The sequence below is a fragment of the Danio rerio genome, chromosome 2, assembly GCF_052040795.2.
Source record: "Danio rerio strain M-AB ecotype USA chromosome 2, GRCz13ab, whole genome shotgun sequence".
Lineage (NCBI taxonomy): Eukaryota > Metazoa > Chordata > Actinopteri > Cypriniformes > Danionidae > Danio > Danio rerio.
Window position 1 is genome coordinate 34,987,155 of NC_141022.1, and position 25,655 is coordinate 35,012,809.

The window sequence follows — 25,655 nt, forward strand, 5'->3', positions numbered from 1 at the left end:
GCTGCATGAGTTTTCTGGCGTATGTGAGGCTCAGGAAGACACAATTCTTCTGCAAACTGACTATTGGGGGTCAGCTATTTTCAGTAGTTTGTGTAATAAATATACAGTACATGCTTCAGTGAACCAAATTCATATATTTATTTCAATTACATCTCACAATCATCTCAATTAACAAAATTCAAATCCAGATTGTTTTGGCATATTATTAGCTCCATACGATATTAATAAAATCTGACATTGCGATATTTTATTTTTCTGATATATATATATATATATCATATATATCTTCCAGCCGCAACCCATCCCTGGGAATCAAATGCAGATTGTTTAGGCATATTATTAGCTCCATACTATTTTGCAGCCCTAATTTACATTTTACTATGTGACTTTAAGCCTCATTCATTGTCATTAATATGCATTTGAGTTGAATATGTAATATTTACAGCTCCTTTCTCCATATATATATATATATGCACTGATATAAATACAATTTAGGCAGATGAGTAGAATAACTCTATTTGAAATGAAATCAATCGTTTAGATTAATTGGAATAATCTTGTAGCCGAGTGAATCAAGCAAATTACAAACATAAATAAATAAGACAGAAAATAAAAATGAAATAAGTAGTCAGATTCAGGTGCAGTAATATGACACGTTATTATTATGATATTTTTGCCCCTGATATTGATAATGACGATGATGACGATGGTAGATCAGAAAACCATCCACAATATATCATGATATGTAATGATAGGGCAAAAAATGCATCAAAAATATATAGGTTGCATTTCTTTTATTAACAGCACATATATTTTGTGAAATTGCAACACTGATGTGTTTTCGTGCCACCGCAAGTACTGCGGTAAACAGTAGCAGTGCAAGGCTGATGAACCTTTTAATAACTATCGATACTTGGATAAATTGATAATGCATTTTGGGGGCAGAATTATTACAATTAATTTAGCATATCAATATTTTGTCTCACCCCTATTATTGAATAACCAACTGTAATGTAAAATGTAAAATAAGGGGGCACTACTGAGCAGGCATTGGAGTAAGGTAAAAGTTGGGTGAGCTCTACAAAAAACGTTATTTAATTTGTAAATTTAAGGCGCTTTCATCAAAAATATGAGATGCTACACCCGTCTAAGACTTTATTACTCTACATAAAAATGTAAAATAACACACTGCTGATCAAATACAATCCAAATTCTACATTGCAGATCCTGCAAGTGACTATTGTGAATGCACATTGCAATATCGATGCTAAAGCGGTATATTGAGCAGCCCCAATGTTACAATTATGATGTCAAAGTAAATAAAGTAAATGAGATATACTGTAAATGGCACAAAAAGTATGAAACAAAAAGATTTGTCAAGAAAAAAATGTGACTTTGCTAGATGAGATTCATGACCTAAAAAGTCAAAGTTATGAAACCAATGAATTATTATGAGATATAAAAAAGCAAAAAGTATTAAATGACCCAATTAAAACATACAGTAAACATAAAATGTTGACAAACTAGTCATGACATCAGCCGATTACGACATCAGTCATAAATGTAATCATATTATGACAAAAAATTAAATGCTTAGTTGTCGTGCCAAAATTTTGACTTTGTATCTCATAATTACGACTTGTATGGAAAATGTTCTTTCATAGTCATTTACTCTGCGTCCACATTTTAGAGTGTAATTCATAAATGCGAAAAATGTTGTGAGCTGATGTTGAAAACAAATACTCCATTTGAGCAACACTGAGCAGGTTAAGGCGTCTCTAATTGGCCATTGTAATCATGACCTCTACTTGGACCCGACTTTTCCTTTTTTTTGCAACACATTCTCAGCCCAAACAGAACGTAAAATATGTGAAATGAAAGCACAATGCACAGTGAAAAGTGTGTGAAAAGAAGATGGAAAATGTTCAGAAATAAAGAACATGCAAAGCCAAGTAAAAACTTATGATGAATTCATCCAGTTAATATTAGCATACAATCATCACCTGGTGTAGTATATTGGAGATAAAATGTAGATTTTTCTCTATGTCCAGCACATGTGCACCCTAAAAAAATTGAAAAGAAGAAGACAAAGGAGGAGATATAAAGAAACAAGGAAAGAGTTTCAGAGAAGCTTAATTAGTGGATGAAATGAAGCAAGTTATTTGCAAGCAAGCAGCCTGTAGCTTTTAATTTACTGTAGCAATATGTGTTGAAACAATGATTCGGAGCTCATTTCAAATTGCTGAAGTCACAGTTTCAGTAAACAAGGCTTTACTGTTACAACCGTTTCAAAACATGTTGATCTGTGAGAACTCTTGAACTAAAGAATCATGGCTTTTATCTGATTGTGTATCAGTATTGGATCAACATTTTATTGACAAGGAAAGAATAAAAAGGAAGAACAGATTATCTCTTATGAACAATTTAATATTTCATATTTAAATATTTTAGATTATTGGTTGATTGATGTTTCTGATTTTAGGCTAGTGTGGGGTAAGATGAGCCAGTGGGCCCTGTATCATGTCATATGACCATACATTTTGGACCCAAACGTATAATTTCTTGAAAGGGTGGAAGCATCTGCTGTGAAAAACATATGCTGGATAAGTTGGCAGTTCATTCTGCTGTGGTGACCTCTGATAAATAAAAAGACTGAGCCAAAAGAAAATGAATGAATGAATCTTTAGTTTTATCAATGTTCATTGACATGGCTGGTCAATTTGCCCACTGCCGTAGATCAATTTACCCCTAATCTATGGCAAATTGAGCAACATTTTTTATATAATAAACCGTGTTTAAAACACTTTATCCTTATCGTATGATCAACATTCATTCATTCATTCATTTGGCTTAGTCTCTATTTCAGAGGTCGCCACAGCATAATGAATCACCAAATATTCAGGCATATGTTTTACGCAGCAGATGCCCTTCTAGCCACAACCCATACACCCATACACACTCATTTACACACACACATTGCACTATGGACAAATTAGTTTATTCAATTATTATATGGAGTATGTCTTTGGATTGTGGGGCACCCAGAAGAGCACCCAGAACAAACTCACATGAACACAGGGAGAACAGACGAACTTCACATAGAAATGCCAAACGGCCCAGACGGGACTCGAACCAGTGACTTTCAGCCACCGTGCCGCCCATCATTATTTAAATTAAAAAGAAACATCCTAAAATTAATTGAAAAGCTTTTGCTTCTGCCTTTTTTTCCCTTGCCATGAGGTCCATATAAGTACAAAATGGCTCATTTTACCCCACTCATCTGCACTTTCCACCTTTACACCACTGGCATGTTGAATACTCTGAGTCCGAATCCGATATATTAAGCAAACAATTTTGTTCAAGTCTCTAAAAGCTTTTTTCCCCCATGACTAATAGTTCCCAGCAGGCTTATTTGGGTTTAAGATGTCTAATACACATCCAAACACAGACATCTTGGCTAAAACACAGCAAAAGTGGCCTGTAATTGAAAATCTAATGCATGTCTAACAATAGTCTACAAATAGACATGAATGAATGACTACACTCTTTGGTGACTAGTCTGTTATTGGATTATAGTTAGATTTCACTCACAGCCCAATTTTAGCCTTGTTTTGCTCTAGTAATCTATGTTTAGATGGTTTATATACATAAAATTGCTCGGTGGGAGTATAGTACCTTGTAAATCTCATCCGGTGTCAGATACTCCTGAAAAGAGGAGGTGCTGTGCGATGTTATCAGTTGCTTCTGCTCCTCTTTTTCTTCACTTTGCCTGTTGCCATCTTTCTCTTGAACTCTATCTTCTAATGATGTGATGCATTGCTTGTCTTCAGTGTCCTCAGTAAATCCACTGCTGCTTTTTAGTGTCAGAACTTCATGTGTTTTGGCCTCTTCATTAATTTCTTTTTCCTGTTCATCCATCAGGTTCCCACTAACAACGCATCCCACAAATGTTGCCTTGTCATCGGTTTTCTGTTCTGTTACTTTCTCCCCCTCATCCATCATCTCTGGTTCCTCTGCCTCACTTCCCATTCTGTCTAAAAATACCCCCTCACTAGTGTAAGCCTCTATGTGTTCTTCCATGTCACCCAAAGCTTTCACTACAGTATCGATGATCCGATCAAATTCCATATTTCCATCTTCACTTACAAATCTATTGAGAGCCAGATCTGTATTCTCGGCTCGGCTCTGCTGACCTTCAACCACATCACTTATTTCTGCTTCTCTTCCTTTAGTCTCGACTTCTCTTTTGTTCTTTGTCTGCTTAATTATTTTGCTGGCTCTCTCATTTTGTGCATCTGCATCCACAACTGTTTGTTGTTGTCTCCCAGAGTTTATTTGAGTCTCATCTGTGTTATTATGCTCACTACTGTCCTGATTTGCCACATGGTCCCTTTTCTCTGATCGCTCTTTTTCTGCTTTTTCAACCATCTTCTCTACATGGTTGTGGGGTTTATTGTCATGTGTTTTGAATCTTTCTCCATCTGCCCTGTCATCTACCTCTACTGTCTCTGTTCTCATTGATTGATTTAGGCATTTGGTTTTAGTTTGACACTCAAATCTATCTAGTTCATCTTCAGTGGAGGAAAGTTGAGTCTCGGTGACCTCACTGGTCAGTTCTCTCAGTCTGATGGTCAGATCATCTTCATTCAATATCTCAATATATCTCCCTGGATTTGTAGATTCCGTTTCACCTGATGTTTCTTTTGCAACCTTCAAGAAAGTGTCCTCCATAACTTCCTCTCCCACTTTTGACTTTGCTTTATCTTTTTCACTCCACATTCGAAACTCCATCCTGTCCAGTTCATCCTCAGTAGAGGAGAGTTGTGTTTCTCGGACTTGACTGGTTAGTTCTTTCAGTTTGGAAGTCAACTCCTGATCTAAAGATCCATAAGCATTGAGATCAGGTCCAAAGGGATCAGGGGTTGTGGCTCCAGAGCTCAGGATGTCAGGGGTAGCAGTGTCTGAAGTGTCGGCTGAGTCTTGTTTCATATACCATCTTTTTGGCTGAGCATCTGAGGGTAGGGTACTGGAATCCTGACAATGAAGAATCAAAGTCGTTTAAGGTTAAATAAATACATAAAATACAATCTAAAATGTATGAAATCTTTTTTTTAAAGTAACATTTAACATTTTTTGCATTTCAGGCATGTCAACGTTATGATTTTAACTTATAAATATCCATTTAAAGTATCAAAATATCAATTTAAGTCAATGGTAATTTTAAATTTTCAAAACATTCTTCAGTGTTCAAGATGAGAAATATTCCTTAAATAATCCCTAGCTTGTTTTATTTGAGTTGAGTATATTTGTTTATTTAAGTTTGTCTATTTGTTCAGTTCTGGTTGTTTTCACTTCTATATTTGTACTGTGCTATTCCAGTCACCTCTTGCCTTTTTAAGCCTATATTATTTTTGAAATTTATACCACATTTTAAAGGAGACAATAGAAAATAACCTCATATGTTGGGCATGATCCTTATATCATGAAGAGGGTTGAGTTTTCTACTAAACTAAAGTATCTTTGCCTGTCATCGAGGCGGTATATACTGTATAAGCTATCACGTTACATGAAAAAATAAAATACAATAGTGTTAGTGTTTAAAAGCAAACTGTAGATAATTAATTGAATTAAATTGTCGTAGTAATTATATTTTTGTATGAAACTACTGTAGTAATAAACAAACTACTCAATAGGCTTCAGTTTTTATAATAATACACCATCACAATACACCACAGTTTACACTAACGTTATTTATTACAGTAAATCAGTTTACTATGCTCCAACATTAAGTAGCATTTATTAACAAAGAGTTGTACACATACACTTTCCTTTGTGGTACAAAAACCTGTTTATTATAAATTACTATAGTTTTCTCCCATGTGAATATTCTGCAGATATCACAAAATAACAGATGAAAGCAATCATAAGCGTGAACGCATAGTCTACATTATTATAATTTGTTTAAGGAGGAAAAAGGTGCTCCACAATAATAACCTTCTAGTATTGTCGCAAAGGTTGCATTTCTTATTTGTTTGGTCAAATTAATATAGTTTTTTCCCCATGTGGATACCTTCCAGATATCACAAAGTAACAGATGAAAGCATACAAAAGCATATATGCGTAGTCTACATTATTATTTATTTCTTTTTGTAAGGAGGAAAAATGCTCCACAATTCTAAATATCTAGTTTTGTGACAAGGGTTGTATTTCTTTTTTGTTTGGTCAATAAACTTACCATGAACAAACAGCTGCACATCTGTGTTCATGTTATAGTTGTTTATTCCACCAAAACACTAGTAAAGACTTGGATTATTGCTAAACAAGATCGATATTTCTTTGCAGCGATTACATGTCAGGGTAGTTAATTTATGCTCTCCTGGATTTTGTAGACGTGTGGTGGTGTGTGTATCTGATTTTTATCTAGCACTTTAACATATAATACACATAGCTAGGCTTGTATATAATATTTGTTAGTTCTGTCGAACGAATTATCGTTTTCAAAAACAGGCTGTACACATAGATGTATTGAATAAATGTTTATTACTTGCCGCCTTTTCTTCCGTTTTCAGCCATTTTTTAAAATGTTCCCGCTTTATGAGCAAAAAACTTTGGAAGTCTATAAAAGCTGCTCAGCATTTCTTATTTTAGCCCATTTAAACAATAAAAAAAACATATAACAGAAACATTTTGATGTTCTGATAGTGATTTCTATGTAGAAGAGTCACTTCCTGCCCTCCATCTGAGTTTCACGCATCATCAATGAAGTCATGTGAAAACAATCTATACCGTACAGGAATATTCAAAATATAAAAAACTCACCGGTTCAGCCAAAGGCAGTCCTGACTGTCCTTTCCACTCTGCGTCCTCTCTCTTGTTTTTCCTCCGCCGCCGTGACCTCTTGACTCTGCTGTCCTCTAGTCCATCCTCACTGCTTTCAGCTCCTTCTGGGTTGAAATTCACATCCAAGACGTTTGGCCGGCGTATTGATGCGGGTCGTCTGTGTTCCAGTGGTACTTTTCTCTTCAGAAAGGGCAGCAGAGTTTTTTGAGACATCGGCCCATCCGGTCCTGAGGAGTTTTCAGTGTCAATATTGTTCTCAGTAAAACATTGTGCTTGTGCATGCAAAGGTAAGGTTGCTTGCCGGCTGTAGGATTCTGGGCAAGTCAGCTGTTTGCTGGCAGACATTTTAAGTTGAAGCTCAACCAGTGCAGCGCCCCAGACCCCATTAGCTTCAGGCTCTGTTTCTGAACCCATGTCATCATAAGCTGACACCACACCAGACTCCTTTTCTAAAACACTGTACACCAGACTCTTGCGCTTGGTTAAAAGACTTGGTCGAGAGAGCAGATTGCTCTGATATGCAATCCAGTTCCCATCAGGACTCTGTAACACTGAGACATATACATGAACAACATTTAGATACATTGAGTAGTATGTAAATATATTCAACAGTTACAGTTAAGTACAGTTATTAAAAATCTCCCTGTTATAAGCAAGAGTTATTCTACCATGATGACCTTCACCAAATAAAGATTTGCTCTTAATTTGCTCACCCTTAGGTGTAATGTAAAATGGTGTCTACATTATTACTGATCATTTTTAACTGAAAACAAAAACTGTAGAGGTGAATCATAAGGCATCAGTGTATCAGCTATTAATTTAGCTTTGTCTGTACAGTGGTCCTAAAGTGGTTCTAAAAATAACCTACAATAGATGAAAACCGCAAAGTGGTCAGCTTTATTGTTACAATTATTATAGATGTTTTAAGGCTGGAAAACCCCTTACACACTTTATACACTTTTCTCAGACAGGCATTAACATCTTCACACTTTTTTCTCGTTTAAACACTCTTAAAGTTTAGCTTCTACCTCAAAGCGTAACTTCTACCTTCCTTTATCACATCCAGAAGTTCAACTCAGCCTTTGACGGTGCAGAACCGCTAGTGATTTGCTAGTGATCTAAGATTTATGTAAATGTAGTAAGCTGAATGCATTCTGTACTATACAGGAGACACAACACCAAGGAAATTGACTGACAATGGTCTACAGACAGGTCTACAGTGTGCTAATCAAGACGCAGAACACAATGCGTTATAGAAAAAAAGCATGTCAAATTGCACGAAAATAAAAATCAGCAAAACTGGGAGACTACCAAAAGTGAACCACGTTATAGCGAGGGATCGTTGTATAACAGTTAATTTGCACCTTATCACCAAAGACCATAAATTTAGGACATCTTTGGATGGCAATGTAACAATCAGGCTCTTTGAGCACAGACATACAAACGTAACTGAACTGTTGCAATGTGTAACTTGTAACTTGAAATTTTTATCGGAATAAGTTTGGGCCAAAAAAATGATTCAAGTGTAAAAAGATACAGACATTTATATTCACAGTAAAGCAAATGGACTGCACTTTTTTCAAACATACACAAAATATTTATTTTGCGAAATTATTTGGATGTTTAAATAACTTTAAAATCATATGTCTAACCAAGTTGAAGTTGATACCACCAAAATGGTGGTTATTGTGAAATGTTAAATAAGTCCTATACCTGAAAACAGCCCATGGATGTCAGTTAAATTATAACCTTTATTTTAAAATAAAAAGAGAAAGTGCAATAATAAATTCATGCAGTAATATTTAAAACATGACAACATCCAAGCATCCTTAAAGTACCATTTGCAGGTTAATGCAATTTTGAATTTAAAAAAAAAATGCTGTACACAGGATGATTTTTGAATGTTGAGGGTTTTAAATGATACCACATTTAGAACATTTAATAAATTAAAGGCTTGTTCACACCAAGGATGAAAACAATAGCAATTATTGTTTTATATATAATATATAATAACAATAATTGTTTTTTATTGAATTTTTTGGAAAAAGTAAAGTTCACACTACATTGATAATAAAAAATTAAAAGCATTTTAAATGTCAATAGGCATCATGCAATGTTAATAAAATTAAGAGCATTGTCCATTGGTGTTACTTAGTTTTAATTCTTTATGTAAATAGCCATTAAGTAAAAAAAAATCTAACTTGAATTGTCCAGTCGGTCGACACTCCTCCAGCTTGGCATGGCTTGGACAGGCAATGTTTCTGTCATTTCCAGAGCATGGCTTTTAGATGATGAAGGCCTTGACCCGGTGTTACTGTGATGATCTGTTTTTTCATCAGTCAGGAGGCAGAAAGCTGAGCGAGACCTCTGAGGAGAGACGAGAAGATTTATTCCGCGAACACCGAAGCAAATGAACCATCCAAAAACCACTATACAGAGTCAGCGCAATCAATAGTGCATCTCAAAAGTGGACAAAACTGGTAATGGAAGAAATAAAAGGGCAGGTTACCCAGAGAGCAGCATCGAAGGCCTTTTGGATTTGATCTGGAGAAATCTCATCCCGGTTCTGCTCCACATTACATCCAGATTCTATCTCAGACAGATCCCTCTTCCGCCGGACAATCTGACAGTAAAATATTTTTATAATCAGCAAAAAATAATTCATAGAAACAGTCAATCTTGCTTCAAATAATTATACAATTTTTAAAACGAAGCAAATAATCATTACATAATTTATTATATTAAATATTGCTTTTTATATAAAACAATCTTTTCGATGTCAAATCAAGAGTATAGAAATATACATATACTCTAATCATACTAATTATACATTAAAAAAATACTGAATTAATTTAAATGAATCCTCTGTGTTAAATACAATTAAAAAGGTTAAAGCTGCCTTTATTTAATCTAAAACACAGTAAAACAGTAATATTATGTATGAAGTAACTGATGATGTCCTTTTAATTATTAGAAATTATTGCACACACAAGGTTGTGATGTGGCAGAGATTCATATCAAATCATATATCAAAAGTAAAAGATCAAACTCAAGGTCATTGCTAACATGTTACTCACTTTCTCCACTATAGTTTTGGCCAATTCTTCTATTAGCTCTCCTCTGTTCTGCCGCAGATATTGAGCTTCATTCTGCTTCTCCTTCAAAAGAAAATATCCAAAAGTTTCTGAGCAGACAGTATGAATGAATAATCCTGAACATATTAATGGGAAAGTCTTACTTGATTGTCAGTCTGGCTTTCAGCCTGAGCAATGGCCTCATCTATGGCCTCTTCTGCCACCCGCAGTGCCACACTAATAGTCTCAGCCATGCTGTGCTCTGAAATAATCATTCAGCCTTCACAAAAAGCTCTGAACCAGATGCTATATGTGCCACATACTGTGACTGCACTCAAAAGTGTTCAAATGTTCACAGAATGAAACTCATTAAAGAAATAGCTCAACCAAAAAATGAAAATGTTCTCATGTACTCTCCTTCAAGTAGTTTTACTTAAGCCTTTATAGGTTTCTTTTTTCTACTGCCAACAAATGGAGATATTTTTATGCAGGAAATCAGTTGATCATTGACATCCATATTAGGAGAAAAATAATCCATGCGTTCAAAATATCTTCTTTTGTGTTCAACAGATGAAGGAAGCTCAAACAGGCTCCAATCAAGCAAAGGATGAGTAGAAGATTGCAGTTTCAATTTTGAGTAATCTATCCATATAATCCAAAACTACTGATGCAACAGCCATACATTTGTATCAAAGCAGTTTTGATTTGTACTCAAACCTTCGATTTGTTTGTAGAATGTGCTGTCGCTCTCATAGACGCTACTCTCATTGCAGACACTCTCCTCATACGCACTGCCCTCTGTTGGGGTAAAAAGTAATACAGTTTAGTTCATCACAAAACCTTTTCTGTGTAATGCCCAAATTATTTGAAATCATGCAAGACTGACTGTCTCAATATACAGTATCCTGACTGACATGCTCAGAATTTAAAAAAAATACGCATTGAGTAACGAAAGAGCTAGCTTGGTTTCAATTACAGATATGCATAAAATGAATCGCAATGAGCCATTTTAAAAATCAGATTTTAGTAGGTTCATGTATATCCATTATTTTTTAAATCAATTCAAACATTGCCATGTTGTCTAAGCATTAAAGGGGACCTATTATGCAAAATATGCAAGAGGTTTAAACACAGTTGTGTGGAAACATTGTGTGAATATAGCCAGCTTCAGATGGTTAAAATTTATTATATTTTTCATTATTAAACTTCAGAAAAACAGTCTGCAGAAACACTTTGATTGGTATTCTCTGTATTTCATCTGAGGGGGAAAGCCCCGTCCATTAATGACTATCTCTTCCTCATTACCATAAATAGCCCTTAGTGAGAAGCAGCCATCCACCATTCACTTTTCACATGGTTATTGCTGAAGATTATTTTTTAATGAGGCTGGGAGCACAATCTCATTTAAATTTAAAGCAACAGTCACCAAAATGGCACAATTTGAAGCAAAGCCTAAAAAAGGCAGCTTCAAAGAGTTATAAATGATTAATTGTGGGGTATTTCGCTACAAGCGTATTGCGCCAAAGCCCAACCGAACCGCGCTCTGGCACACCTCTTTAAACTGGGACAGGGCTGGCCATTTGAACTGCGTCTAAGCCCAATTCAGAGCACTTACACTTGTCAAAGAAACCGGGAAACACACCTGGGCATGGTTCGGATAAAATAGTGTCAGTGCACCCCTTCACACTCTGGGGCAGGAATGGGCAAACTCATTCCAGAGGGAAGGTGTTCTCCGGTATTTTGCTCCAACACAAATCAAAAACACCTAAACCTATTCATCAGTGTTGTGAATATCACTAGAAACATATAGGCAAGTGTGTTTGATTAGGGTTAGAGCTAAACTCTGCAGGACACAGATCCTTCAGGGACGAGTTTGCCCAGAGGTGAGGTTATAATATGCAGTTTTTCAGAATTAGTTTATGATTTATTTTCAATTCACAATTTCACTTACGTGGCTTTCTGTGCACGCAATCTGAGATGAAGCAAATTATAGAAAAGTTTCTAGTGTTTCAATTGTGTGATTAAATGGACAAATGCACATAAAATATGTTAGAATGGGGTTTTTGTTGAGTTTTTATTTAAATGCAGTGAGTTACGCCCATAGTGAACATAAACAAAGTTGGAAAATAAACATAAACATTGTGAAAGTTGGCATATTTAAATGCCTGTTAGTAAATTAGTTCTGTGCACTCCTAAAGTGACACCAGTCAATAAACCTTAGAAACCCAAATCTTATTTCATTTATTTACACAAAAATGTATCCTTACTGTTTGTTTTTTTATTGTGTTACTGACAAAACCAAACATGAGCATCAAATATTACAACATGTTTTTGTTGACAAGTTGTTTCTGTGCAAAACCCAGAGATTTGACAGCACTTTCAGCTTGTTGACATGATTTAATAGCACTCTCCACAGGTTTCTCTCTGACAGACACTGTCTCATCCTCGAAGAGCTGTCGAATGACAAATCATTTGATGGGCAACTACTGACATATCAATATGTCCTCAGCTCCACATAAAGCCATTTAAAGCGAGCCGATGAAGGTCAAACAGCCTTTGAACTCTCTGGCTAGCCCTGTGTGAAAACACCTTTCCTTTACATTTAAGTCAACATTTACGCCTACTCTCTTCTAGGCAAAGTAAATCAAAATAATGTTATGAATCTAGCCTTTTCTATGAGCTAAAGCTGAAGACTGATGTTGCAGCTTAAAAACCTATCCTATAATGCTATAAGCTTATTGCTCCATTCTTAGCACTAAACTCAAACAGATTATCTTCTAGCTTTTCTCTGCATCAAATTTCCAAGGCCTAACCAAACAGGGCGGTGTGTTTTGTGGCCAAAGCTCTTCATTTTTCATTGTCAGTGCAACGCTTTTACTCTATTCTACAGGGAGCTGTTCTTCCTCTGAGGTTACAGAGGTCTGCTGAGGTGACAAACATCCACAGTCATGGTCATCCATTGTTAATGTGCCTCTGGCCTTGCTTTTAACTGCGTTCCCCTTCATGCTGAAGACATTCTCAGCTCACTGACCACAGCAGAACTGAAATGGAGGCTGAGCACAGGTCATAACTCATTTAAAAGCCACAACACAAGTAAAGGAGCTTTGAGCTGGTGCAGAAGAGGAAAGTAATCACTCAGATTTTTGTTTACACTTCCATACAAAGAGGCAGTGTGTGTTTTTTCTACAACTGCACATTGTGTGTATTCTAGTGAACAAAACAAGACATGGCTGTGATGTAACTGCCCTGATTAGCCATGCCATTTACATTTATTTTAATAAATTACATATTTTTTCTATAATATTTATTTAATTAAAAGACGATGGATGGATGGATGGATGGATGCATGGATGGATGGATGGATGGATGGATGGATGGATGGATAAGATAGATGGACAATTGAAAAATATTGGATAGATTGCTGGATGGATGGCTAAAAAATATGATTAGAGGAGATGGATGGATATATAGATAGTTGGATATCTAGGTGGATGGCTGGAAAAAGATTGATTTCTAGGAGGATGGACAAAAAAGATCCAAAAGATTGATGGATGGATTGATTGATTGATTGATTGATTGATTGATTGATTGATTGATTGATTGATGGGTGGATGAGCAACAAGAAGTTAGAAAAAAATGGTTGGATAGATGGATGGATGGATGGATGGATGGATGGATGGATGGATGGATAAAATGGTAAAAAAAGATAGATTGCTGGAAGAATGGCTAAAAAGATGGTTAGATGAGATGGATAGATGGCTGGAAAAGATGGATTGTTGGGAGGATGAACTAAAAGAATCTCAGAAAAAATTGATGGATGAATTGATTGAAAAGAAGGATCGAATGATAGATTGCTGGGTGGATAAACAAGACGTTATTACAATTAATGGATGGATGAATGGATATATGAATGGAAAAAGATGTTAAAAAGAGATTAATTGATGGATGATTGGATGGATGGATGGATGGATGGATGGATGGATGGATGGATGGATGGATGGATGGATGGATGGTTAAAAAAGATGGTTAGAGGAGATAGATGGATATATAGATAGTTGGATATCTGGATGGATGGCTGAAAAAGATGGATTGCTGGGAGGATGGACAAAAGATGTTAGAAAAGACTGATGGATGATTGATTGAAAAGATGAATAGACAGATGGATTGCTGGGTGAATGAACAACAAGACGTTATAAAAATGTATGCATGGATGAATGGATAAATTAATGGAAAAAGATGCATGGATGGATGGATGGAAAAAGATGGTTTGCTGGAAGGATGGCTTAAAAAGATGGATAGAGGAGATGGATGGATATATAGATAGTTGAATATCTGGGTGGATGGCTGGAAAAGATGGGATTGCTGGGAGGACAGACAAAAAAGATATTACAAAAGATTGATGGATGAATTGATTGAAAAGATGGATTGCTGAGTGGATGAACAACAAGACGTTAGAAAAAGATGCATGGATGGTTGGAAAATATGGCTAAAAAAGTTAAATATTATTAATATTATGTTAAATAATATTATACATGTGAAGTTTCGTACATTTTTCAGTAAATTGAATGCTTAATTCCTCATAAACATCTGTTTGGGTGAACAAAATATACAGTCGTTTCTTAAAATGCAGACAAACAAGTGACTAAATAATTGTGTCTGTTTATGTAAGTATGTATCATTCACTGTCAGATAGAAAATTGCACAATTGTGCCTTTGGGGCTGCAACAGCTTGTCACTGGGACAATACTTTTAAATAAACAACCATGCGCCTTTTCTACCACTAGGATGTTTTTAGTATCTTAGAGTAGCAATATGCTTCCTTAAGATATTACAATAAACTTTTATGGGTAAATAAAACATAAAAGAAGATGTCCTTTCAAGGGTACTGCCCCAGTGACAAGCTGTTTTACCCATAAAGCTGCAAATTTGTCCATATATTTTCTGAGGGAAATATGGGATTGATCAGATCATTTCAAACTGCACAGTGACCTTTCCTCCGCAGACCTGAATAATTCTCAGAAATCATGCTGCTGTTGTTAAATCGGATACACAGGACACAAGTACCACCCGAGAAACCCTGCCTGTTTTTTCCTTCATGAATTATGTCTAAATACTGTACGTGTTCATGCAAACTTACAGAGTACAAAAGTACAATCCAAAACTGAGTTATTCTAGGGAAACACATTAAATTTCAATTGTAGAAACTCCTATAACATGTAAAGCAGGATCTTTTTTCTCCAAACTATACATATGCAAATATGTGTTAAAACTGTACAGTGTTATAAAATGTACAGTGTGAAAACCTCCTTTATTGTTAAGCAAGGTCATGCAGGAGTCCAGATGGCGAGTACCTGTAAGCTCTGCTAGTCCTCCACGCTCAGCCGCATGCCTCCTGTAGAGGTTCTTTAACACTTTGGCACTGCCAAACCTTTTAAAACGCCTTCTCACATTATTGTAGAACCACTCCAGCGACTGGGTCTTCAGTAGCCTGGAAATACACAACATTATTTAAAAGCATACTTGAGATTTCACTTTGACAACATAAGTACAGTATGTATGACTTTGAACAGCATGACATTTAATATAACCACAGACTCAAAGTCCTATAATCAAACTCTCTCTTTTTCACAATTGCACACACACATACATTCATATAGAGAAAGGTCAGGGTAGACAGCCATAGGCACTTCTGAGCATGCTCAATAAGACCTGGTGTGCTGTTCAACCTGCCTACACAGACTCGCACTGCCCGAGAGACAAATAGCTCCATGTTGCCATGCCACTGAAGTCCAACAATAGTCTGAATTAAAATGAGTAATTTTAGAGAAATGGTCTACAGGGAATATGCTGTATAAGGGTTCATTGGGTTTGTATACAGTAGGAAAAGCTGCCAATATGAAAGTGAGAAAATTGAATAGAGGGAAAATATACTATACAAGAACTGGATTTATTATATACTACAGTAAATAACTGCAGTAGGGCTGCACGATATTGGACAAATCCAACATTGCGATATTTTGTTATTCTGCGATATATGTATTGCGATATGACAAATACAACTTCACCAGATGACTTAAATATTTGTATTTGAAAAGAATTAACAATTTTAGCCTGATTGGGATAATTTTTTAGGAGCTTGCATCTGTATAAAATTTGTTCATTCATCTTCATTTCGGCTTAGTCCCTATATTAATCAGGGGTCGCCACAGCGGAATGAACCGCCAACTTATACAACTATATTTTATGCAGCAGAAGTCCTTCCAGCTGCAGCCCATCACTGGGAAACACCCATACACTCTCATTCACACACGTGAACAAGGGGAGAACATGTAAACTCCACACAGAAATGCCAACTGACCCAGCCGGGGCTTGAACCAGTGACCTTGTTGTTGTGAGGCGCTCATGCAACCCACTGTGCCACTGTGACTCCTCTGAATAAAATCTGAAAATTAATCTACAAGCATTGATCATCAAAATAAAGAAAATGCTGCAATTGAAACAGTCTTTTACCGTTTTCTGTGTCTAACAGTATTCAGATACAGTAAATGAATAATAAAAATACAAATAATTCAATGCAGTTATTCATTTTTAAAGTTACTCACAGTACAATTCCTTGTGCCTGAATGCTTTTAAAATACAGTCACAGGCCGCAAAAGCACATGACCAATTATAATACAGACGCAACATTGCAAACCCTGCGAAGGGACTATTGCGAATGATCACATTGTGATATCGATGTTAAAATGTTTTAACTTGTCTGATTTTGATTGTAATGTAATAATGTTCCCCTTTTGTAAATGCTGCTTTGAAACAACAATAATTATTGTGCAAAGCTCTATACAAATAAGCTTGAATTGAATTGAATTTAAAGTAATTAAAGTTTATTAATAGCATTTAATTAAAAAAATCTGATGAATTTTTATTTGTATTATCTAGGGATAAAAACTAAATAACTAGGAGTTTACCAATCAATAATGTATAATCACATAATCATTTATTTACAATCTAAGAACAATCATGTTAGCAATATTAGCTCAACAACTATGATCTACATATCTTTTTTTGAGGAAATATGCCGATTCTACTGCAATGTTTTCAGTTTTAAAACAGTATTCTGTGTCCTTTCACTATAAAGTATAGACACTCCCTGAAAAATAATATGTAATAAAATATATGTATAATATAAATATCTTTCCTACATAGTCATTTTTCTTTAGGAGGCCCTTAATCCTTTTTGAGCATTAGTCAATAACTACTGTAGACAAAATAATCGCAAATATCTTTACATACAGTAAAATCATTTTTCTGTAATAGGTGCTTTTTATACATGATTTCATAATGTACTTTAGTCTACAGAATCCACACATTCATGTACATCATGTATATTGTAGATAAATACTGAAAAACCTGTTCTGTCCATAAATAGCATCACTGAAATTGCCTACTTCCACTGAGTGATGATCTAATATGCTGATATTCGGATTTCAGAATGAAACCACGAACGAGCAATCAGTCTTATTATATGACAAACAGAGGAGATAAATCTGGAGTGGATGTTTAGTGCGCAGTATCAAAATTCAATTCCGCTGATGGACATAATCTCTGTGCATGTGAGTGTGAGCCTTTATGTAAAGATAAGAAAGAGGAGAAATCATCCTTTTGTAAATAAATTAATAAATATGTAAAAATAACTCAATGCAGGACTTTTGTAGGACACCGTAACCTTCTATTGGTGTGATACTCAAATCCCGTGGGTTTTATTAAAAATGATGTGAAAGCACATTCAAACCAACAACACACATAAAATCATCCTAATTTGAACTCTATCTCCATTGGTTAGACTAATCAGGGGAGTTACACTACATTAAAATGGATGTGTTTACAGGCCAACATTTGCTCATCAGCATGCAAGACACACAAAAATATTTTTGTCTCGGTTTAGCAGTTTTGCGACCTACAGCAGTCTGTGACATTAAAACAGTCTTTGAGAACAATGCCATGTTACAGCATGCTGCCCGTATAACTGTTTAACACATAATTATTGCGATAATTGTAGAAAAGTCTGATTACTGTTATCCGAACACTCAATGGCAAGGCTAAGTTCTAAACAGTTATTCTACTGTCTTTCATTAAACATAAGAGCAAACAAACCTTCAGACACACAGACGTTCGCAAACCTTCAAATGACTACAAAGGTGCTTCAACGTGAGTCACAACTCATATGAACATAAACACATGATGCACATTCTCACATTCACAGCACCAGCCCTGACCTTCACAGGAAGTTGTTTTTGCTGTATCAGTAAGGAAATAATAAAATTTCATTCATTCATTCATTCATTTTCTTGTCGGCTTAGTCCCTTTATTAATCCGGGGTCGCCACAGCGGAATGAACCACCAACTTATCCAGCAAGTTTTTACTCAGCGGATGCCCTTCCAGCCGCAACCCATCTCTAGGAAACATCCACACACACATTCACGCACCCATTCATACACTACGGACAATTTAGCCTACCCAATTCACCTGTACCGCATGTCTTTGGACTGTGGGGGAAACCGGAGCACCCGGAGGAAACCCACACGAAGGCAGGGAGAACATGCAAACTCCACACAGAAACGCCAACTGAGCTGAGGTTAAACCAGCGACCTTCTTGCTGTGAGGCGTCAGCACTACCTACTGCGCCACTGCCTCGCCTATAATAAAAATTCCAATGGATTTAATTTATTTAGTAAATTATTAGCTTATTTTTACAAAATCAACTCCAGCTAACTATCGACAAGCAGCAAATCTCGTCTTTTAGTGATATTTTTACATACACTACATATTAAAAAATATGAAATTCCTTCATTTTCTTTTAGGCTTAGACCCTTTATTAATCAGGGGTCGCCACAGCGGAATGAACCACCAACTTATCCAGCATATGTTTATGCAGCGGATGCCCTTCCAGCTGCAACCCACCACCAGGAAACACCCACACACTCTAGCATTCACACACACATACACTACGGACAATTTAGCTAATTCAACTCCCCTATAGCACATGTCTTTGGACTGTAGGGGAAACCAGAGCTCCTAGAGGAAACCCACGTGAACATGGGGAGAGCAAGCAAACTCCACACAGAAATGCCAACTGACCCAGCCAGGGCTTGAACCAGCGACCTTCTCACTAACATATTTTTTTTAGTTTTTTAACGATAGTTAAAATAATGATATTTTGGTGAATGTCTTCTGTAAATTATGGGGAAAATGATACTGTATGATAGTAACTATTCATTGGTCAAAAAAGGACACATTCTAATGAATGGGGTAGGGGTGTAAAGCTGTATTACACATCTACTGTACTTAAAAGCATGTTTTCTTTAAAAGCTTGAAAACCCCTTTTAGTCTTTAGACCTATAAAAGATTAATGTAAAACTACACTGTCAGTCTTAACTGTTTAATAGGGGACATTTATACACAACAATTGCAGCAATTCTGACAAATACTAACATACACATGACATAAATGCTTTTAAAACATTTATTTTAAAATATAATATCTATTTAACAGAGCATTCAATGATGCAAAGATAATCTACCCACAAAAACAATAAATAATCATATATCATCATGCATAATTAAATATCTGATAATGACAGTTACTGTCAATTTATAATAAAATCACTAATACAACAATTATCCGATGCTGTGTCATTTACATCTAGTTTTTCCATCTCACAAAATCCACTAACAGAAGCATCCCGAGCCGTTAAGCTGCAGGTGTTTCCCTCCTGACGGAGCTCGTGCTCATTCTGTCACTGAACAACAACAGCGATTGGAAGCACAGCAATACTGACCTGGTCTTCTGGCAGGAGGAGCACAGCCAGGCTTTGTCCTTCTTACTGTAGGTGCAGCAGCTTTTGCAGATGTTATAGCTGCAGTCCAGGCAGGAACGCTTGGTATTGAGCAGGAAGGTGAATGGAGAACAGCAGCGGATGCAGCAGCGCTCATTAAACCTGTGCTGCCGCGACAGTAAAACAGACCGACTGCCCTCCTCGACCAGCGCCTTCTTCATCTCACTAGAGAGAGAGAGAGAGAGAGAGAGAGAGAGAGGGGGGGAAAAAAAGAGAGAGAGAAGGCAGAAAAAAAGAAACGCAACTGTAATATAAAATATGCCACTATATATAAAATCATAGATAAGCTGCTGCATATTAGTAGAATGCATTAAAAACCATTCATAATTAATCTCTGTGCGAGGCGGGCTGTACTGTAGTGCCCTGTAAGTGGATCACGTTCACATGACATCTGCGTGTTGACAGATGTACTGCATTTGCCCTTCAACGTCTTAAATCTGTCTGGATTTCCAGCCGTACCGCAGCCTCCAGAGATGAGGGAGCAATTCTGTAAAATTGCTCTGACATTTAGTGGAGAGACGAAAGACCTAACGCTGTTTAATAGAGGGCTGCAACCAGCATGCACATCATTTGTTGGGACAAGATTTATGATGCTTTATTAAACTGATAGGAATTAAAGAATTAAAAAGACATGAATAATTAGTCTGATTGTCATATATTTCTTGAGTTAGTTTGTATGCATCTCGTTTGTGTGTGTGCAAATGAATATATATATATATATATATATATATATATATATATATATATATATATATATATATATATATATATATATATATATATATATATATATATATATATATATATATATATATATATATTCTATCATGTCAATATGGACCAAAATCTCTGAGGAATATTTCCAGTGCTCTGTTGAATCTATGCCATGAAGGATTAAGGCCGTTCTGAAGGTAAAAAGGTGTTTAAAGTGACCGGTGACTTTAACACAAAGCTGTTCAGCATAAATGAGTACACCCTTTACAGTTCACTCTTTTAAATTAAGATTTTCAATAAATGCTTTATAATAAAATATATTTGTGAATAGACATTACACAACTTAAGATCACAGTCGAAAAATTAGTACACCCAACCTTTTCATTTATTCATTTTCCGCAGGCTCAGTCCTTTATTTAACAAGGGTTGCCACAGCGGAATGAACCACCAACTATTCTGGCATATGTTTTATACAGCGTGTGCCCTTCATGCCGTAACCCAGTAATGGGAAACACCCATACACTCTCACATTCACACACATACACTCATACACTACGGCCAATTTAGCTTATTTAATTCACTTAAACCGCATGTCTCAAGAGCAAAGACCAAAGAGACATGTGTGCATTCATAAGTACCTACATGACCTACTATTTTGTGGGCAAGATTCTGAAGTGTGTATGATGACATTTCATTTTCTAATGATGACACTTCTCTAGGATTTGTTTATGGCAGTGAAGTGATGAAATTGACGCTAGTAGGTTGCACAATAACAACAACAACAACAACATGGCGAATACAGTATGCTTAGATAACATTCATACTGCTGAACAAATTCATACTGTATAGAATGTACTTAAATTGCAGCTTATTCAAAATAATTACCTGCTTAAGGTGAAATTATGGAAGCAGCCAATGTCATTATTAATGAGCTGTTGAATCATTCACATATCACAATCATTCATTCAAACATTCAGTGGGTCTTGCTTGAGGATGGGAAATGGCTAATTCTGCTCTAGCTTACAGTTATGGAAAAAAATAAGACATCACCAGAGAAAACCTGCATCGATGCTGGAAAAACATTTATATTATTATTACTTTTTTATTAGATTGTTCATATAAATTATAACTTTATTTGTGTTTATTATTAAATCGCAAAATTACACTTCATTTATTGTTTTAAATACATATATTAGTGCAAACTTAATGTCTTAATTAAGCCCAAACACCAATATGCATTTGGGTTCTTTCAGTGCATATTCTAAAAGCAAACCTATGAGTCACAGAGCCAAGAGCTGAGCTAACAGGAGCAGTGGAGAGAGGGATGAAAAACTAGAAAGGAAGTGCTGTATTGAAAACCTGTGCTTGAGGTGTGACATTTACTTTGTCTCTCCAAACAATAGCAACAGGAAATCATTACGAATGATTAGAGCCACAGCATGAACGGATTGGCTCCAGTGAATACTAAGTGAGGGAAAGTGAGGATAATCTCAGCAGATTGAAAACAGACAGTCAGGGGGAAAAATGGAAAAGGAAAAAAAACAAATGCTGCAATAATATTATACACAAGCAAGAAATGAAAATACAGTCATGTTGGTATGGAGACTGTGAGCTTGGCAAACACATCTTGCAACACTGCATTTTTGAGCGTATGTGTAGACATAGCAATAATTTGGTAACAAATATGAGAGGCAAAACCTCCCTTTTGGTGCTTGCATATGCTTGAATTCAGCTAAATCAACTCTTGTACTAAATCCAAGATGCATGTAGCTTGTATTAGTCCTGAAATGTGACTTTCATACCCTATAGATACAAAAACAATAGAAATTACCACCAGCTTTTCACTAAATCTGTAGAATGATGCGTTTAAACAACAGCAAAAAAGCTGAATATTTGAGAAATTTTAACAGACCTCAGCAGGATTAATTTTGTGAGCCTACAATCCCCCACCGTGATGATCCTCCATCAGGGGTCTCTCAGATGAACTCATAATTGGATACTCGGCAGGTCATTTGCACAGAGTTCTCTGAAACATGGTCTGTTGTTTACAAAGCAAAGTGTTGGCAGAGAACACCAGAGGTGTCCTGTGCCAGTCGGTGCAGATCCAAGGGAAGGTCTACTAAGTGACTCATGCCAGATAGCCAGACTGGGCTAGGTGTGATGAACAGGGAGGCAAGCTAATAGCCAATATTTTATACCAAGTCATTTGACAGACCAGTATCTATTAAGAACGACAGATTTTCTGGGTATAATCTGCAACTCAGGTACAAAATCATGAACATGCCTTTCTATTTTGTTGCACTATATAAAGGGAGTTAGTGCTTTTATTTAGAAAGGATGGTTAAATTATTGAAAACAAAAAGCTAGAAAATGTAAGAATTTGGAAGTCTATTTTTCTATTTAGGGATGCAAAATATATCGTTTCAGCATTGATTTCAGAATGTGCCTGTCCACGAGGATCTGCAATGTCGAGTTGAGATTTTCCACAGTTGAAAACAAACAAGATTTGTGGATTCACTGCAAACTTTTACTAAAGTTAACCAACATGTTTATCATTTGCATTTGTTTTTAAGGTCGGTGAGCATTTTAAGCCAGTTTAAAACATTCAGGTAAGAAATGATAATGCTTTTAACTTTAAGAAAGATTAATTGTATTTATACAAGGTAGACTATACAGTGATATTTTACTTTTTTTGTTATTTTGCCTGCTAGTCTCCCAGAAAACTATAAGATTTATATGCATTTCATTTGCATCTTTGTTGCACTGTATTTATCAGTGCTAGTGATTTGATTTATTTGATTAGATGCCGATGCACTAAACTACAAAATCATCCCAATCAATCGAAAATTATGAATTATTTCCAAATAAAGCCATTAATTTAATTTAGTGAAAGTATACTCAATATTACAAAATTTATCACAGAAAAATAAAATATTTCAATGTCAGTTTTTTACAATATCGGGCAGCCCAATGTAGATTATAATGTGTATTATATATAAATGCATATTATAAAATTATTGTGGTTTTTTGCAAAAAAAAAAAATGGATTATTAATTTAAGTTTTGCAAATTAGTGTTTTTTTTTCATTTATTTATTGCAAAAAGCTGGGTTGGGTTTGTCATTCAAACTGAATATCAACACACTAAAGTGTATTCTCATACAGTAGCTTTGTTTTTGTAAATGAACCATTAAATCTCGTAAAATGTTCTGTTGGGATCTAAATCTATATCGTCTTTTACAATATTTATCCATAAAACATTTTACACCCTTCTTTGAAAACTTTTGAAATGCACTCTTGGCTGGCAGTATAACTAACATAAGTGATTAGACATTATAAGAAAATTATTCTAAAGGCCATCTAATAGTTTCTTCAAAAAAAAGTGTTAAGGTTCAGTAATTTCACATGTATGTTAATGAATAGGGTGTTTCCACTGCCTGTAAAGTAAAAAAAACTGAACACAAACAAAGGAGTTTGAGAAAAATGCTTGTTTTTAAAAGAAATTTTAGATGGCATTTAGAGGTTTTTTGCATCTAAACTTTTTTCTATATTGAAATTTTTGACATTGGCTATATCATATCTGATATTAAATATTTAGCCTTTTACCAAATGTATATTAGCATTAATAATAATAATAATAATAATAATAATAATAATAATAATAATAATAATAATTTAAAAATAAGCAATATGTAACATTTCATAATTTTTTATTATATAAATTATAATATTGATATATCTAAATTCCCCTTCTTTTTTTGTATAATTGCATTAAGCAAGGATGATTAAGTTTAAAGAGATATTTGAACAGTTGATTCTTTAAAGAATGCTGAAAAAACAACAATATTTTTCCACAAAAATATTAGGCATCTGCTTGCTTGCTTATTTATTTAAGAGGTAATGGTATTTGATTAACATAAAACGTAAACAAAAAAGCATTTTCTTTATTTGAGTTTTTTTTTTATTAAATCTTATAAAATATGTTGCATAAGGATTTAGAGCTTCTCTGCACAAACAAGATCGAGATCAGTCTTAAAGAGCCAAATCTGCTGGTGTGTTTTGCAGCACAAATACTCCAGCAATGAAGCAATAACATGCCCTATTCCTGGAACATCTTGTCAGCTCAAATCAGCAGCTGTAATTCACCACAATAACACATAATAGTTAGTCAAACATGTGCTTCAATAGGAATGCCTCACTACAGAGCAATGCAAGGAAACATGCATTAGTCTCATATGACAGGACTTGTCAATATGTCAAATGTATAGATTGTGGTCTTTCAGTACAGACAAAACTGAAGCCGCTTTTCCACTATCGTGCCGAACCGTTCTAAGAACACTTCGGTACGGTTACGATTGTTTCTCCACTGAGCCTGGAACGGCGCAGCACGATTACAAACCGTTCTCAGCCCAGAATTCTCAGCACGGTTAGACAACCGTACTGAACTGTGCCGACAGATTCTGTGTGTTGATGTCACGGCTCTGTTGCCCAGCTATATGACCTCTTAATAAATAAGGGTGCTGTGACATGTACCTTTATTTAGCACCCCTATTTGATAGAGCGGCATAACGGTGCTAGTCACATGATTGTTGAAAAAAACAAATTTCAGCTATTATTTAAATTTAATTGAAACAAAGAGAGCCGTTTACATTGCGTTACCAAGGCAACTACTGATGCGGTTTGTGTAATGTTTCAAAGAGCTTTGTCGCAGCACGACAATGGAAAATGAAACCCTATCTGTGCTGTCTGGCCAGGTTTGGCACGGAATGGAACGGTTATGCTTAAAGAACAATTCAGCATGATAGTGAAAAAGCTGCTTGATACAAATCTAGTTCTCCAATGTGGATCAGTTTAAAACATAAGCCACACTAATGTCCATATACATTAATACCCGTGAGATTGCGTTGTTAAAACTGTATATATATTGCATGGGTGAGCATGAGAATAAACAAAATATCTAGTCACATCATTTGTAAAGTCTAGAACCAAAATGACCAGCCAGTTGAAGTCTGTCCTACAAGATAAAATGCCTTCCCAGAATCATGTTTTGTGTGTGGTAGCAACATATTTCCTCTTCGTGCAATGGATTATCAGTGCCCTCACAAACAAATGTCAGACTCTGCCATCTGTTTGAAA

General features: G+C 35.5%; 1 protein-coding gene across 4 annotated transcripts in view; it reads right to left on the reverse strand.

Annotated features, from left to right (window-relative positions):
* The window catches only part of myripa (myosin VIIA and Rab interacting protein a), a 37,826-nt gene that overhangs the window by 4,330 nt on the left and 7,841 nt on the right, over positions 1–25,655 (reverse strand). For 2 of the 4 annotated variants that reach the window (XM_087241002.1, XM_087241001.1), the window contains exons 3-12: positions 19,751–19,972; positions 15,266–15,402; positions 10,632–10,712; positions 10,079–10,176; positions 9,918–9,998; positions 9,350–9,463; positions 9,042–9,207; positions 6,820–7,391; positions 3,676–5,034; positions 2,004–2,063 (exon numbers count right to left, since the gene is read on the reverse strand). In XM_087241002.1, the coding sequence (XP_087097128.1) occupies positions 2,004–2,063; positions 3,676–5,034; positions 6,820–7,391; positions 9,042–9,207; positions 9,350–9,463; positions 9,918–9,998; positions 10,079–10,176; positions 10,632–10,712; positions 15,266–15,402; positions 19,751–19,972 (2,890 nt within the window). The remainder of the gene's footprint in view (positions 1–2,003; positions 2,064–3,675; positions 5,035–6,819; positions 7,392–9,041; positions 9,208–9,349; positions 9,464–9,917; positions 9,999–10,078; positions 10,177–10,631; positions 10,713–15,265; positions 15,403–19,750; positions 19,973–25,655) is intronic. The other 2 variants (XM_087241004.1, XM_087241003.1) reach the window with 1 other exon arrangement.